This window comes from Bos taurus, chromosome 28 (genome assembly GCF_002263795.3).
Source record: "Bos taurus isolate L1 Dominette 01449 registration number 42190680 breed Hereford chromosome 28, ARS-UCD2.0, whole genome shotgun sequence".
Classification (NCBI taxonomy): domain Eukaryota; kingdom Metazoa; phylum Chordata; class Mammalia; order Artiodactyla; family Bovidae; genus Bos; species Bos taurus.
The window spans coordinates 24,079,254-24,095,580 of NC_037355.1; the positions used below are offsets into that span (position 1 = coordinate 24,079,254).

Here is a 16,327-nt window from a genome sequence, read left to right on the forward strand (position 1 = left end):
AGGGAGAAAAATCAAATCAATAAAATTAGAAACGAAAATGGAGAGATCACAACAGACAACACAGAAATACAAAGGATCATAAGAGACTACTATCAACAATTATATGCCAATAAAATGGACAATGAGGAAGAAATGGACAAATTCTTAGAAAAGTACAACTTTCCAAAACTAGACCAGGAAGAAATAGAAAACCTTAACAGACACATCACAAGCACGGAAATTGAAACTGTAATCAAAAATCTTCCAGCAAACAAAAGCCCAGGTCCAGACAGCTTCACAGCTGAATTCTACCAAAAATTTAGAGAAGAGCTAACACCTATCCTGCTCAAACTCTTCCAGAAAATTGCAGAGGAAGGTAAACTTCCAAACTCATTCTATGAGGCCACCATCACCCTAATACCAAAACCTGACAAAGATCCCACAAAAAAAGAAAACTACAGGCCAATATCACTGATGAACATAGATGCAAAAATCCTTAACAAAATTCTAGCAATCAGAATCCAACAACACATTAAAAAGATCATACACCATGACCAAGTGGGCTTTATCCCAGGGATGCAAGGATTCTTCAATATCCGCAAATCAATCAATGTAATACACCACATTAACAAATTGAAAAATAAAAACCATATGATTATCTCAATAGATGCAGAGAAAGCCTTTGACAAAATTCAACACCCATTTATGATAAAAACTCTCCAGAAAGCAGGAATAGAAGGAACATACCTCAACATAATAAAAGCTATATATGACAAACCCACAGCAAACATTATCCTCAATGGTGAAAAATTGAAAGCATTTCCTCTAAAGTCAGGAACAAGACAAGGGTGCCCACTTTCACCATTACTATTCAACATAGTTTTGGAAGTTTTGGCCACAGCAATCAGAGCAGAAAAAGAAATAAAAGGAATCCAAATTGGAAAAGAAGAAGTAAAACTCTCACTATTTGCAGATTACATGATCCTCTACATAGAAAACCCTAAAGACTCCACCAGAAAATTACTAGAACTAATCAATGATTATAGTAAAGTTGCAGGATATAAAATAAACACACAGAAATCCCTTGCATTCCTATACACTAATAATGAGAAAACAGAAAGAGAAATTAAGGAAACAATTCCATTCACCATTGCAATGAAAAGAATAAAATACTTAGGAATATATCTACCTAAAGAAACTAAAGACCTATATATAGAAAATTATAAAACACTGGTGAAAGAAATCAAAGAGGACACTAATAGATGGAGAAATATACCATGTTCATGGATTGGAAGAATCAATATAGTGAAAATGAGTATACTACCCAAAGCAATTTATAGATTCAATGCAATCCCTATCAAGCTACCAACAGTATTCTTCACAGAGCTAGAACAAATAATTTCACAATTTGTATGGAAATACAAAAAAACCTCGAATAGCCAAAGCGATCTTGAGAAAGAAAAATGGAACTGGAGGAATCAACCTACCTGACTTCAGGCTCTACTACAAAGCCACAGTTATCAAGACAGTATGGTACTGGCACAAAGACAGAAATATAGATCAATGGAATAAAATAGAAAGCCCAGAGATAAATCCACGCACATATGGACACCTTATCTTTGACAAAGGAGGCAAGAATATACAATGGATTAAAGACAATCTCTTTAACAAGTGGTGCTGGGAAATCTGGTCAACCACTTGTAAAAGAATGAAACTAGAACACTTTCTAACACCATATACAAAAATAAACTCAAAATGGATTAAAGATCTCAACGTAAGACCAGAAACTATAAAACTCTTAGAGGAGAACATAGGCAAAACACTCTCTGACATACATCACAGCAGGATCCTCTATGATCCACCTCCCAGAATATTGGAAATAAAAGTAAAAATAAACAAATGGGACCTAATTAAACTTAAAAGCTTCTGCACATCAAAGGAAACTATTAGCAAGGTGAAAAGACAGCCTTCAGAATGGGAGAAAATAATAGCAAATGAAGCAACCGACAAACAACTAATCTCAAAAATATACAAGCAACACCTACAGCTCAACTCCAGAAAAATAAATGACCCAATCAAAAAATGGGCCAAAGATCTAAATAGACATTTCTCCAAAGAAGACATACAGAGGGCTAACAAACACATGAAAAGATGCTCAACATCACTCATTATCAGAGAAATGCAAATCAACACCACTATGAGGTACCATTTCACACCAGTCAGAATGGCTGCGATCCAAAAGTCTACAAATAATAAATGCTGGAGAGGGTGTGGAGAAAAGGGAACCCCCTTACACTGTTGGTGGGAATGTAAACTAGTACAGCCACTATGGAGAACAGTGTGGAGATTCCTTAAAAAACTGGAAATAGAACTGCCTTATGATCCAGCAATCCCACTGCTGGGCATACACACTGAGGAAACCAGAAGGGAAAGAGACACGTGTACCCCAATGTTCATCGCAGCACTGTTTATAATAGCCAGGACATGGAAGCAACCTAGATGTCCATCAGCAGATGAATGGATAAGAAAGCTGTGGTACATATACACAATGGAGTATTACTCAGCCATTAAAAAGAATACATTTGAATTAGTTCTAATGAGGTGGATGAAACTGGAGCCTATTATACAGAGTGAAGTAAGCCAGAAGGAAAAACACCAATACAGTATACTAACGCATATATATGGAATTTAGAAAGATGGTAACGATAACCCTGTATACGAGACAGCAAAAGAGACACTGATGTATAGAACAGTCTTATGGACTCTGTGGGAGAGGGAGAGTGTGGGAAGATTTGGGAGAATGGCATTGAAACATGTGAAACGTTATGTATGAAACGAGATGCCAGTCCAGGTTCAATGCACGATGCTGGATGCTTGGGGCTGGTGCACTGGGACGACCCAGAGGGATGGTGTGGGGAGGGAGGAGGGAGGAGGGTTCAGGATGGGGAACACATGTATACTAATTAAATAATTTTCTATTAAAGAAAAGAAAAAAAAATGAAAATTAAAGAAATTAAAATGTATGATATCTAAAGGAAAAATTCACTGGATGGACTTAAAAATATCCTGAAGATGCCAGGGGGAAAAGTGTGATGAATTTGAAGAAAGATTTAAAATTAAAATGTTTTAAAGTATCATTTAAATATCATTTTGAAAAATGAGTTACATGTTTTGAATCAGAAGACTCATAAATATTGAAATATCAACTCAGCACAAACTGATCGACAGACCCAATTTAATCCCAATCAAAATCTCAGCAGGCTTGTTTTATAAAAATTTCCAAGATTTTTACGGATATGCATGGGACCTAGTATAACCAAATGAAAATAATTTTGATTTCAATACTTACTCTGGTATACAGTAATCAAAACAATGTATTATTGCCATAAGGACTGATATGGAATCAATGGAACAGAAGAGAGTTCCAAAGTAGACTCACACAGAGATGGTCAACTACTTTTCAACAAAGGTGCAAAAATGATTCAGTTGAGAAAGATTAGGATTGTAAGGGGTTTTTTCAACAAATGGTATGGGAACCATTAAACTCTATATGCATCTATATGATATTGTTTTAATTGTATTCTCATATAAAAAAATGAATTATGACCTCTAAATCACACCATTTATAAAATGTATATCCATGTAGATCATACAGGTAAAACAATTAAGCCTGTAGATGACAACACAAGAGGAAATCCTCCTGACTTTGTAATAGGCAAATTTTTTAAACATAACAAAAATCTCTACCCATAAAGGAACAAAATGATTAACCTGAATTTATCAAAACTACTTATAAATAACAAAAATGCTTAAATAAAGGAAGAAGACTTTTTAATATCACAACTAAAATCTCATATCAAGAACAAATTTAAACTACAATGAGTTTTTCAAGGCAATAGAAATAAAAGCAAAAATAAACAAATGGGACATAATCAAACTTATAAGCTTTTTCCCAGCAAAAAAAAAATCATCAACAAAAAGAAAAGAGAACCTATAGGATGGGAAAAAATATTTGCAAACAATGCAATCAACAAGGAATTAATTTCCAAATGATACAAACAACTTAGACAACACTATCACAACAACAAAAAAATACCATCCAATCAAAAAATGGCAGAAGACCTAAACAGACATTCTCCAGAGAAGACATACAGCTGGCCAATAAGCACATGAAGACACTCAACATCGCTAATTATTAGACAAATGCAAATCAAAACTAGAATAAGTTATCACATCACACAGGTCAGAATGGCCACCATTAGAAAGTCGACAGATGCTGGAAAGAGTGTGGAGAAAAAGGAACCCTCCTATACCGCTGCTGGGGATGTGAATTGATTGTCACTGTGGAAAACAGTATAGAGATTTCTTTAAAAACTAAAAATAGAATTGCATTTGTTGTTGTTGTTATTCAGTCACTAAATCATGTTCCACTCTTTGTGACCCCATGGACTGCAGCACACCAGGCTCCCCTGTCCTTCACTATCTCCCAGAGTTTGCTCAAACTCATGTCCATTGAGTCATTGATACCATTCAACCATCTCATCCTCTGTCGCCCCCTTCTCCTCCTGCCCTCAATCTTTCCCTGCATCAGGGTCTTTTCCAATGAGTCGGCTCTTCATATCAGGTGGCCAAAGCATTAGAGCTTCAGCTTCCGCATCAGTCCTTCCAATGAATATTCAGGGTTGATTTTCTTTAGGATTGACTGGTTTTATCTCCTAGCCATCCAAGGGACTCTCAAGAGTCTTCTCCAGAACGAGAGTTCACAAGCATCAATTCTTCAGTATTCCATCTTCTTTATGGTCCAACTCTCACATTCATACGTGACAACTGGAAAAACCATAGTTTTGACTATCCAGACCTTTGTTGACAAAGTGATGTCTCTGCTTTTTAATATGCTATCTAGGTTTATCAAAGCTTTCCTTCCAAGGACTGAGCATCTTTTAATTTCATGGCTGCAGTCACCATCCACAGTGATTCCGGACCCCAAGAAAATAAAATCTGTCACTGTTTCCACTTTCTCCCCTTCTATTTGCCATGAAGTGACGGGACTGGAAGCCATGATCTTCGTTTTTTGAATGTTGAGTTTTAAGCCAACATTTTCACTCTCCTCTTTCACTTTCATCAAGAGGCTTTTTAGTTCCTCTTCACTTTCTGCCATAAGGGTGGTGTCATCTGCATATCTGAGGTTATTGGTATTTCTCCTGGCAATCTTGATTCCAGCTTGTGCTTCTCCAGCCCAACGTTTCTCATGATGTACTCTACATGTAAGTTAAATAAGCAGGGTGACAATAGACAGCCTTGACGTACTCCTTTAATGCTCAAAATTCTCCAAGCCAGGCTTCAGCAATACGTGAACTGTGAACTTCCAGATGTTCAAGCTGGTTTTAGAAAAGGCAGAGGAACCAGAGATCAAATTGCCAACATCCACTGGATCATCGAAAAAGCAAGAGAGTTCCGGAAAAACATCTATTTCAGCTTTATTGACTATGCCAAAGCCTTTGACTGGTTCCAAATAGGAATGTTTACCTTATGACCTAGCTATTTCATTCCTAGATATAAACCCAACAGGATGTCTACATTCATGAGCCATAAGTATTGCACAGATACATACATAAGAGGAATGTGCATTAAAGCCAAAAACTGGAAGCAACTCAAATATTCATCAACAATAGAGTGGATAAATAATTTTGGCCTATTAAACAATGAAGGGGCTTCCCAGGTGGCACCAGTGGTAAAGAAAGTGCCTGCCAATACAGGACACAGGAGACCTGGGTACAATCCCTGGGTCAGGAAGATCCCCCAGAGGAGAGCACGGCAGCCCCCTCAAGTATTGACAGCTGGAGAATCCCATGAACAGAGGAGCCTGACAGGCTACAGTCCACAGCATCACAAAGAGTTGGACACAACTGAAGTGACTTAGGATGCACATATTCAACAACAAAAACAAATGAACTACTATATGGCAAGGCCTTACAAAGATAACATTGAGCAAAAGGAGCCATACTCAAGAGGCGACATACTGTATGATCCTACTTATACAAAATCAAAATGAGGGGGGAAAAAAAAATTACTCTGTGTAATAAGCAGGATAATGGTAACCTGTGTGGTGAGAGTAGTAACTGACACAGGGTATGCTTCTAGGGTTCTAGTATTGTTCTATTTTTTATTCTATTACTCTATTATTGTTATTCTATATATTCTATTGTTATCTATTTACTTCTATATATTTTGATTATTTATTGTTATTCTACATATTCTATATATTCTATTCTGTAATTCTATATATTCTATTATTGTTCTATTATTGATCTAGGTAGAAGTTACATTCATATATTCACAATGAAAATATATTGAGTTGTTTGACAACGTGTATTTTTTGTATATATGTCATTCTTAATGAACCACTAAAAATCCTTAAAGCAATTGTATGACTTAGAAACAATGTCTGTTGTAGAAGAGCAAAGGTTACACAAAAGTAGCAAATAGGCTACAGGCAAAAAATGTAATCCAGACATTATAAATAATTCTTAGCTAATTCCTAGGTAACTGTTATATGAATATTCTAAAACTATTCAATACCAGATTTAATACTTTACCATTGTAAAAGACTTATTAGGTTATGAGTGACCATATATAATCAATACATGGACCACAGTTTCTGGATCTTGACAGTTTCACCTTTCCTTTCACCATTCTCCCCCAATACTATCCATATACTATCTTCTACAAGCAGCTTCTTTAGGTAACCAAATGCCCATTTTATTTATCACTTCGACTGTCTAGCTAAAGCCACAGAAGGCAGTAAAACAGAATAAAAGAGACTCCTATAATAAGGCTATGTAAATTATACTATGTTTTTATTAGAAAAAAAATTCTGAGTTAGTGTCAGAATTCTTCTTGAAAATAAGTCAATATATATACAGTATAGATAAAAATATCCTCTACTTGCAGTATTCTTTACTCTTTCAAAAGTATTAAACTTTGCTCTTCAAAACTCCTTCACATTATGACACTAGACAAAGCACACACACACACAAATAAAAAAAAGAATGAAAGCACGAAATTTTTAAAATATGTTTCTAGTATTATACAGAGTTACTTGGATCAGAACGCATTCTCCTGATACTTTAACTCCACCACTGAGCTAAAATTCCTTCCAAGTTTTTGAGAACAGTGCTCTCACTATCACTATCTCTGCTATCCACAAGATAAGCATTGGCCATTCCCCAAATTCCAGAACCATTTGCCATTTTACTGCCTTCCTCCTACACACCAGTGGCAGGAATTCAATTTGGCAGTTGGTCAAAAAGATTAGGAGTATAAAGCACTTGGTGATCTTTAACCAAATGTATTTGTTGTGTATATAGCATATGCCATGTATATGTATTTCACACATTATCACAGAACACAGTGAGGGATACATTGCATAATTCTAAAATCCAAAGAGACTTCTCTTTGAGAACTTTTCCTTAAAATAAGTTACTTCTGTTGAGCTAAAAGTGTTGATTACTGTTTTTTAAAAAAGCAAATACCATTTCCTGACAATTATTACAATTATTATTCTCTTCTAAGAAAGACCAACATCTTACATATTTACTGCCAGGTGATTTATGGAAACTATGTTGGCAAATAGATCTCATTTTCTGAGAGAAAGAGTACTAAATAGGGTTCATATTCTTTCCAAAGAATTAGCAAAGAAACCATAACTATAAAAGATATTTCTTCATAAAAATAGGCAAAAATAATTATAAATTTTTGTAATATAAAATGATGCTTAGGTTCTTTTTTTATTTAACAAACATTTACTAGGTGTCTGTTATGTATCAAATAAACGTGATGCTTGCCACCTTTAAGAAGTTGTGTCTAGAGACTTCTCTGGTGGTCCAGGGGTTAAAATTCTGTGCTTCCACTGCAGGGGGCATGGGTTCAATCCCTATCCAAGGAACTAAGATCCCACATGCCATGCTACTGTACAGCCAAAAAATAAAAAGAGAAAGGAGAGAATGGTAAAAGTCAAACATGGAACGTTGTGGGAGCTGAGTTTAAAAGTTTGAACTTTATCCAGAAAGATAATCCCTAATCCTTCCAAAGTTACTAAAAGGATTTTAAGCAGGGAAGTAAAATAAGTATATTTTCATTTTTTAATTTATTATTTTTAATTGAGGCTTCCCTGGTGGCTCAGACGGTAAAGCATCTGCCTGCAATGCGGGAAACCCGGGTTCGATTCCTGGGTTGGGAAGACCCCCTGGAGAAGGAAATGGCAATCCACTCCAGTACTCTTGCCTGGAAAATCCCATGGACAGAGAAGTCTGATAGGCTACAGTCCATGGGGTCGCAAAGAGTCGGACACGACTGAGCGACTTCACTCACTCATTTTTAATTGAAGGATAATTGCTTTACATTATTGTGTTGGTTTCTGCCATACATCAACATGAATCAGCTATAGGCATACATATGTCCTCTCCCTCTTGAACCGCCCTACCTCCTCCCATACCATCCCACCACCATTCTAGGTAGTCACAAAGCACCAGATTTGAGCACATGAAAAGAAGCTCAACATCACTCATTATTAGAGAAATGCAAAACAAATCTACAATGAAGTATATTTTACTTTTTAAAAAACACATTTGGCTTTGGTATTGGGCAAGGCTAAGGCAGTAATCCAAAATTCAGAAGGCAGCATTAACAATGGAGAAGAGAGAACAGATCTGAGAAACAAAAGGAAAATTTGTTAAACTTGGAGACTAATTGGAAGAGAGGGGTGGAATAAAAACAAAAAGTCTAACTGATTTGGTAACTAAGTGGATGACAATACCATGGCAGATAAGACAGGAGGAAAAATCGGTCTGAGGTGGTAGGGAGCAAGGAGGAATGATGAATTTATTTCAAATTATCTTAGACATTATGTATTTTATATATTTTCTGAAGAATCTCTTTAATATATAAATCATACATAATATATATGGGCTTCCCAGGTGGCAATAGAGGTAAAAAAAAAGAAAACCTGCCTGCCAATGCAGGAGATACAGGAGATGCAGGTTAGATCCCAGGGTAGGGAAGATCTCCTGGAGGAGAGCATGGCAACCCACTCCACTATTCCTGCCTGGAGAAACCCATGGACAGAGGAGCCTGGCAGGCTATGGTCCATAAAGCTGTAAAGAGTTGAATACAATTGAAGCAACAGCATGCACACATATAACATATATAACCAAAAAAATTGTATTTGACCTAAAGTTTATTGTGATTAATTATTCATTTTAATTATTTAATTAGTAAAAATTCCCTGATCTTCTTAAAATTATGTTTGGGATGGGGATTTTTGCTTCTTTATGCTCTCAAAATAGCTCCTAACATATTCTGATATATAAAATCAATCCACTAACTAAAAGAGTATTGCTCAGTTCTTTATAAAATAGCCTGCTAATGATATATTCATTATAAGACTATTCAAGGAAATTTATACACTACCATATGTAAAATCGATAGCCAGTGAGAATTTTGCTGTATGACTCAGGGAGCTCAAATCAGTGCTCTGTGACAACCTAGGGGGCATGGGATGGGGTGGGAGGTGGGAGGGAGTTCCAAGAGGGAGATGTATGTATACCTTTGGCTGATTCATGTTGATGTATGGCAGAAACTAACAATATTGTAAAGCAATTATCCTTCAATTAAAAATACATAAAAATGTTTTTAAAAAACTATTCAAAATATCAAAAGGTGAAATACATGCTTTTAGTATGTAATTTTGTGTGTGTGGTTTTTTAACTGGAGGATATTTGATTTACAATGTTGTGTTTATTTCAGTTGTACAGCAAAGTGATTCGGTTATACATATACATATATTCCTTCTTTTCTAGATTCTTTCCTCATATAGCTTATCATAGAATATTGAGTAGAGTTCCCTGTGCTATACAGTAGGTCCTTGTTGGTTATCTGTCATATATATAGTAGTATGCCTATGTTCATATCAAGCTCCTGATTTATCACTCCCATTACATTTCCCCTTATCATGTACTAGTAACACAGCAGCAACGTGAGCTATACATAGTTTATGCAAAACAATTTTTTATGTTTAGGAAATATAAACCTCCAGAAAAATGAAAAATGTACCTCTAAGATGGCCAGGTCTGAAACTTCCATCTCCAATTGTTTACAAGGAAACTGACAATTTTTTTATGTATGGGAAAAGACATCTTCAGCTTCATTAGTCGTTTCTCATTTCATGACAAAAAGTGTACATTTCTCTGTTTATTATGGCTAAACTATGGTGTGAGGAGCACAAATGAAGGAAGAATCAGGAGTGGGGCTCTGAGACTTGGAGCTGCCTAATGAGCCACTCTGTCGCCCACAGTTAGCTCCTCAGAGCTCAACAAAAGACTAATTAAACTCAAATCAACTAAAACACAACACTCAAATCTAATCCCATAAGGATATGCAATTGCTTCCAACCAGGACTAGAATACTCACTTTCTTTGCGAACTTCCTCAAGTGCCCCAGTAAGTTCTTCCTTTAAAACTGTGGCTTCCTGAGCAATCTTCTCTCCCTTGTCTAATAAATTCCAAGTTGCTTCCTCCACAGAAGCTAGAAGGACTCTGGCTCTTTTTGAACGTCCTTTTTTCCTGTTGGAAGGATTCTGGGGACAATTTACAAGTGTAGTAACCTAAAATTGGAAAAACACAAGTCACTCATCAGACAAATTGCAAGAGGAACAGTCTTGGGATATCATAGACCAGAACAAAAAGAAGTATTTCGTAATAATATGATTCATTCTCAATACTACTAGTACATTCTCAAAAGTCAAGTCAAGTCACCAATAGCAATATTATCAGCTACCACAGACTTCCCAACTAAAGATAGGAAGAAAGGAAGGAAGGAGGGAATCTCATCAAGTTTTACTATTGGAACAATGCAAAACATACTATATATAATATCCACATATATATTATTTGATATATATATAAAATGATTATTTATATCACTTTGTAACCAGCAATCTACATTAAGAGGGAGGCAAAAATAATTACAATTAAGTCAGTAGGTAGTAATCTATTTAGATTAAGAAAAGAGATTACTAATGTGTGTTGGGGTGTGGTGCAGAATCACTCTGAAATATGTAAAACAGTGGCTATCTAAGGAGGGCAAAACCCAAGTTCTCACTATGACCTACATTCTGGCCCTTTGTAAACTCTTACCTCTCTCCTACACTATCCCCTAACTCAGTTGGCCTCCCCAACACTCAGATCCCCCTCAATGTGTCCTATCAAGAAGCCTTTCCTGACCACCCCAGTCCTCATCCTCTTCCACTCTGTTCCCTCACTACCCTTTATGCTTCTTCAGGACATTTCAGAGCCTGATATTTTTTGTTCATATATGTTTATTGCACCCTTCCAACACAAAATGTAAACTCCATGAAAACAGGAAATGTGGTTTCTTTCTCCTGCGCTCAGAACAATGCATGGAAGTTGGGGTGGTGGTGGTTGTTGTTCAGTCACTAAGTCATGTCAGACTCTGTGACCCCATGGACTGCAGCACACCAGGCTTCCCTGTCTTTCACTATCTCCCAGAGCTTGCTCAAACTCACGTCCATTGAGTCAGTGACGTCATCCAACCATCTCAACTTCTGTCATTCCCTTCTTCTCTTGCCTTCAATCTTTCCCAGCATCAAGGTCTTTTCCAGTGAATCAGCTCTTCGCATCGGGTGGCCAAAGTATTGAAGCTTCAGTTTCAGCATCAGTCTTTCCAATGAATATTCAGGGTTTATTTCCTTTAGGAATGACTGGTTTGATCTCCTAGATGTCCAAAAGACTCTCAACAGTCTTCCCCAGAACCACAATTTGAAAGCACCAATTCTTTAGTGCTCAGCCTTCTTTATGGTCCAACTCTCACATCCGTACATGACTACTGGAAAAACCAAAGCTCTGACTACATGGACCTTTGTCAGCAAAGTGATGTCTCTGCTTTGTAATACACTCTCTGGGTTTGTCATAGCCTTTCTTCCAAGGAGCAAGCATCAATTTCAACATAAAGTAGTTAAATAAGTGTTTCTTATATAAATGGCTTAATGAATGGAGTAATTAAACCAATGAACTTTTTTGTTAATTAATTTTTTAATTGAAGGATAATTGCTTTACAGAATTTTGTTGTTTTCTGTCAAATATCAACATGAATCAGCCACAGGTATACATATGTCCCCTCCCTCTTTAACCTCCTACTCATCTCCCTCCCCACGCACCCCTCTAGATTGATACAGAGTCCCTGTTTGAGTTCCCAGTCATACAGCAAATTCCCATTGGCGATCTATTTTACACATGGTAATTTAAGTTTCTATGTTACTCTCTCTATACATTTCATCCTCTCCTCCCCTCTCCCTGATATCCATAAGTCTGTTCTCTATGTCTGTTTTCCCATTGCTGCCCTGCAAATAAATTCATCAGTACCATCTTTCTATATTCCCTATATATGCATTAGTATATGATATTTATCTTTCTCTTTCAAACAGAGAAACTTTTTAATATCTATATTTTAAATTACCTGAATATGTTAATAATGAGCATGTATTACTTTTGTAGATTTGCTAAAATAAAAATAAATTCAAACTTCCCTAGTGATACAGTGGATAAAAATCTGCCTGCCAATGCAGGGGACATAGGTTCGATCCCTGGTCCAGGAAGATTCTACATGCTGCAGGGCACCTGAGCCCATACACCACTACTGAGCCTACTTGGCACAACTACCAAAGCCTGCACATTCTAGGGCCCCGTGAGCCACAACTACTGAGCCCAAGTGCTACAACTACTGAAGCCCATGTGCCTAGAGCCCATGTTCCACAAGAAAGCCACTGAAACGAGAAGCCTGCACACCACAACTAGAGACTAGCCCCTGCTCTTTGCAACCAGCAAAAGCCCACATGTAGCAACAAAGACCCAGTAGAACCAAAATAAAAATAAGCAAATAATTTAAAAAAAAAGAATAAACTCATGATAAGAGCATTGTTTAGAAACAGAAATTAAGTATCTGTATTTGGAAATAAAACCTTATACAAAATTACTGTAAATATATCCATTTAATTTAATACTGTGAAAAATATCCATTTAATTAAACCTTGAATCCCAATAACTAAATATGGTTAACATTTTCATAAGTAAAACTTGAAGATCCCCATTGTAGAGAAGAAAAAGACACTTGTATCCACTATTTTAAAAAGGCCTGAAACTCTTGTTGAAAGCTAGGCTCTTGTATGTCATCAAAGAGCCAAGCCTTTTAACAATCATGTGCCACACTTTGATAACAGACTATACATAATCTTTCCTGTTCTGCAGCCCCTGGAGACTTTGCTTGTTTATTATTGATGGAGCATTAAATATTTGTTTATTTGACTAACTGGATCCAGTTCTTAGCCAAGAACTGAGAAGGGAGTTGGGGATGGACAGGGAAGCCGGGTGTGCTACAGTCAGTCCTGCTGCTAAGTCGCTTCAGTCGTGTCCGACTCTGTGAGACCCCAGAGATGACAGCCCACCAGGCTCCCCCATCCTTGGGATTCTCCAGGCAAGAACACTGGAGTGGGTTACCATTTCCTTCTCCAATGCATGAAAGTGAAAAGTGAAAGTGAAGTTGCTCAGTCGTGTCCGACTCCTAGTGACCCCATGGACTGCAGCCCACCAGGCTCCTCTGTCCATGGGATTTTCCAGGCAAGAGTACTGGAGTGGGGTGCCATTGCCTTCTCCAACAGTCAGTCCATGGGGTGGCAAAGAGCTGGACATGACTGAGTGACTGGACTGAACTGAACTGAGAAAAAACTCACAAGCTACAGGGGAAATATATGGATGAAAATAATTTTCATCTGCCCTTTTATTCCCCTCCTCTGTCCAACAAACCTTCCTCTTTATCCTAGTTTGCTGTATTCCCATATTCACAACCCAGAGTGGATTTCCTTATAGCAAGAATTTATTTCCTTTCTTGGAAAATCATAATAATCATATTATCCTTTAAGATTATATTAAGTTTAAATAATGTAAAGTGTTTTTTAAGACACAAAATATGGCACAAGTGTTGGATGGTATTTAACGTGTGTTTTCTAGTCCATCCCCATGAGATCCTTGTCAAAGATGTTCTCTCTGGGTCTATCTATATCTTGCTCATAGGGTCCTCGAAGCTAAATGTGAAGGAGTCAATTAACAAAGCACATTCTGTGTGCTCTACAAGCAGTCAAATAGGGCCACATGTCTTTATCGTGCATTATGTAAAGATGATAATGTCTGGTTTATTACATGGGTTTTCACATATTCCAAAAGACAAGTATCTTGCTATTATCAGTGTAATTTATATATCAAGAGTTAAAAGATACTTGTCCAGATTAAGACAAATTACAGCACCTTGCTTAAAACTTTTGTTTTAAATGAACAATAAGTATCATTGTCTAAAATGTTCCTTCAGAATTTATTTTAAGTGCCACAGTTCATGACGCTTCCCACTGAACATTCCTCTATTATTGTTCAGATCCACCAAGCGCCAAATGTTTTCCATAGAATAGCCTGAGCTTTCAAATTAAAATGAGCATTCCAGAAATGCTTTGTTCCTTATAATAAATGCCAGAGAAGTAGGAAATGTGAAAAGAACATTGTGCTTCCATCAAAAAAAAAAAAAAAAAGCAATTGCACCTTGCAAGTTGTTCAAGTTTAACCTAAATCTTCTTTTTAAATACCTCAATATAGTTATTTAATACTGACTAAACTAAAGTCGTGATGCTTTCAATGATTCATTTTATTTCAAAAAGTACATATGATGTAGTAGGCCTTGGGATATAAAAATATAGAAAGCTAATTTTTTTTTTATCCCAAATCACCTGTGGGGATCTAACCAATTATCATAAGTGACCCCGGGGGGCTTCCCTTGTGGCTCAGCTGGTAAACAATTCACCTGCAGTGCAGGAGACCTGGGTTCAATCCCTGGGTTGCGAAGATCCGTGGAGAAGGGAAAGGTTACCCACTCCAGTATTCTGGCCTGGAGAATTCCATGGACTGTATAATCCATGGGGTCGCAAAAGTTGGACACGACTGAGCAACTTTCACTTTCACATAGGTGACCATGACCCCTGAAAGTAGATGATTCTCACCAAGGGCTGGAGGGTGCATATGTTTTCTGAAACCATCTCCCATCTCTTCTACCAGCAAACAGTAAAAATTAGCCTGAAGCTATTTTGTAAAATAATTCTTGTTTCTTTTCCAGCACAAAATCAGTTATATACCAGGAACACAAAAACTTTTATTGGAATTTATAGCAAAGATTATTCTAATGTAAGACCCAAGTTCAGATCTTGCTAATCTTTCTTTTTACCACTGTGCAAAACTGACCCCTTTCCTTCTTTATCAGACTTACATAGTCCTTCTCAAATGGAAAGTCTTTGACCTCAAGTGTGCAGCTCTTAAAGAACTTGGGTTTTGTTCACTTTTCTTCAGTCTATAAATCTGTTCTAGGCTACAGACACACCTTCATCATAGATACAGAATCAGCTCCCCACTGATGTGGTCCTAAATTAGAGATAAGAGTCAAACACGACTGAGCGTCTTCTCTTTCACTTTTCACTTTCATGCATTGGAGAAGGAAATGGCAACCCACTCCAATGTTCTTGCTTGGAGAATCCCAGGGATGGGGGAGCCTGGTGGACTGCCGTCTATGGGGTCGCACAGACTCGGACACAACTGAAGCGACTTAGGAGCAGCAGCAGCAGCAGTAATATAAAAAGAAGAAATTTCTTACTTTATGCATTCTTCTCATGCATAATTCCATAATACCAGGTGTATTTTAATGGTGTGTAACACTTATACATTAAAATTTAGAGTACAAAAAAAATTAAAGGGTTTTCTAATCTTTCCTAATTCATGTATGCTTTTTAGGTACCCCAAAGATACTGAAATTGATATGCTAGGAAACTACCCTTTCGTGGAACATAGCCTTGTGAAGGGGCTTGCATAACTCAGTGAAGCTATTAGCCATGTTTGCAGGGCTACCCAAGATGCACAGGTCATAATGAAGAGTTCTGACAAAATGTGGTCAACTGCAGGGGGAAATGGCAAACCAGCCCAGTTACTCTTGCCACAGAACCCCATTAACACTATCAAAAGGTAAAAAATATATGACATCAGGAGATGAACCCCCCTCCCAGATGGGAAGGTGTCCAATATGCTACAGGGAAAGAGCAGAGGATAATTACTAATAGCTCCAGAAAGAATGGAGCTGCTGGGACAAAGCAGAAACAACACTCAGTTGTGGATATGTCTGATGGTGAAAATAAAGTCCAGAGCTGCAAATAAATAAATAAATAAATAAAAAACCAATATTGTATAGGAAT

General features: G+C 37.0%; 1 protein-coding gene across 3 annotated transcripts in view; it reads right to left on the bottom strand.

The window, feature by feature from the left end:
• The window catches only part of CTNNA3 (catenin alpha 3), a 1,905,103-nt gene that overhangs the window by 1,804,564 nt on the left and 84,212 nt on the right, over positions 1-16,327 (bottom strand). For all 3 annotated transcript variants that reach the window (XM_005226477.5, XM_005226478.5, NM_001079638.4), the window contains 1 exon segment: positions 10,447-10,639. In XM_005226477.5, coding sequence (XP_005226534.1) covers positions 10,447-10,639 — 193 coding nt within the window.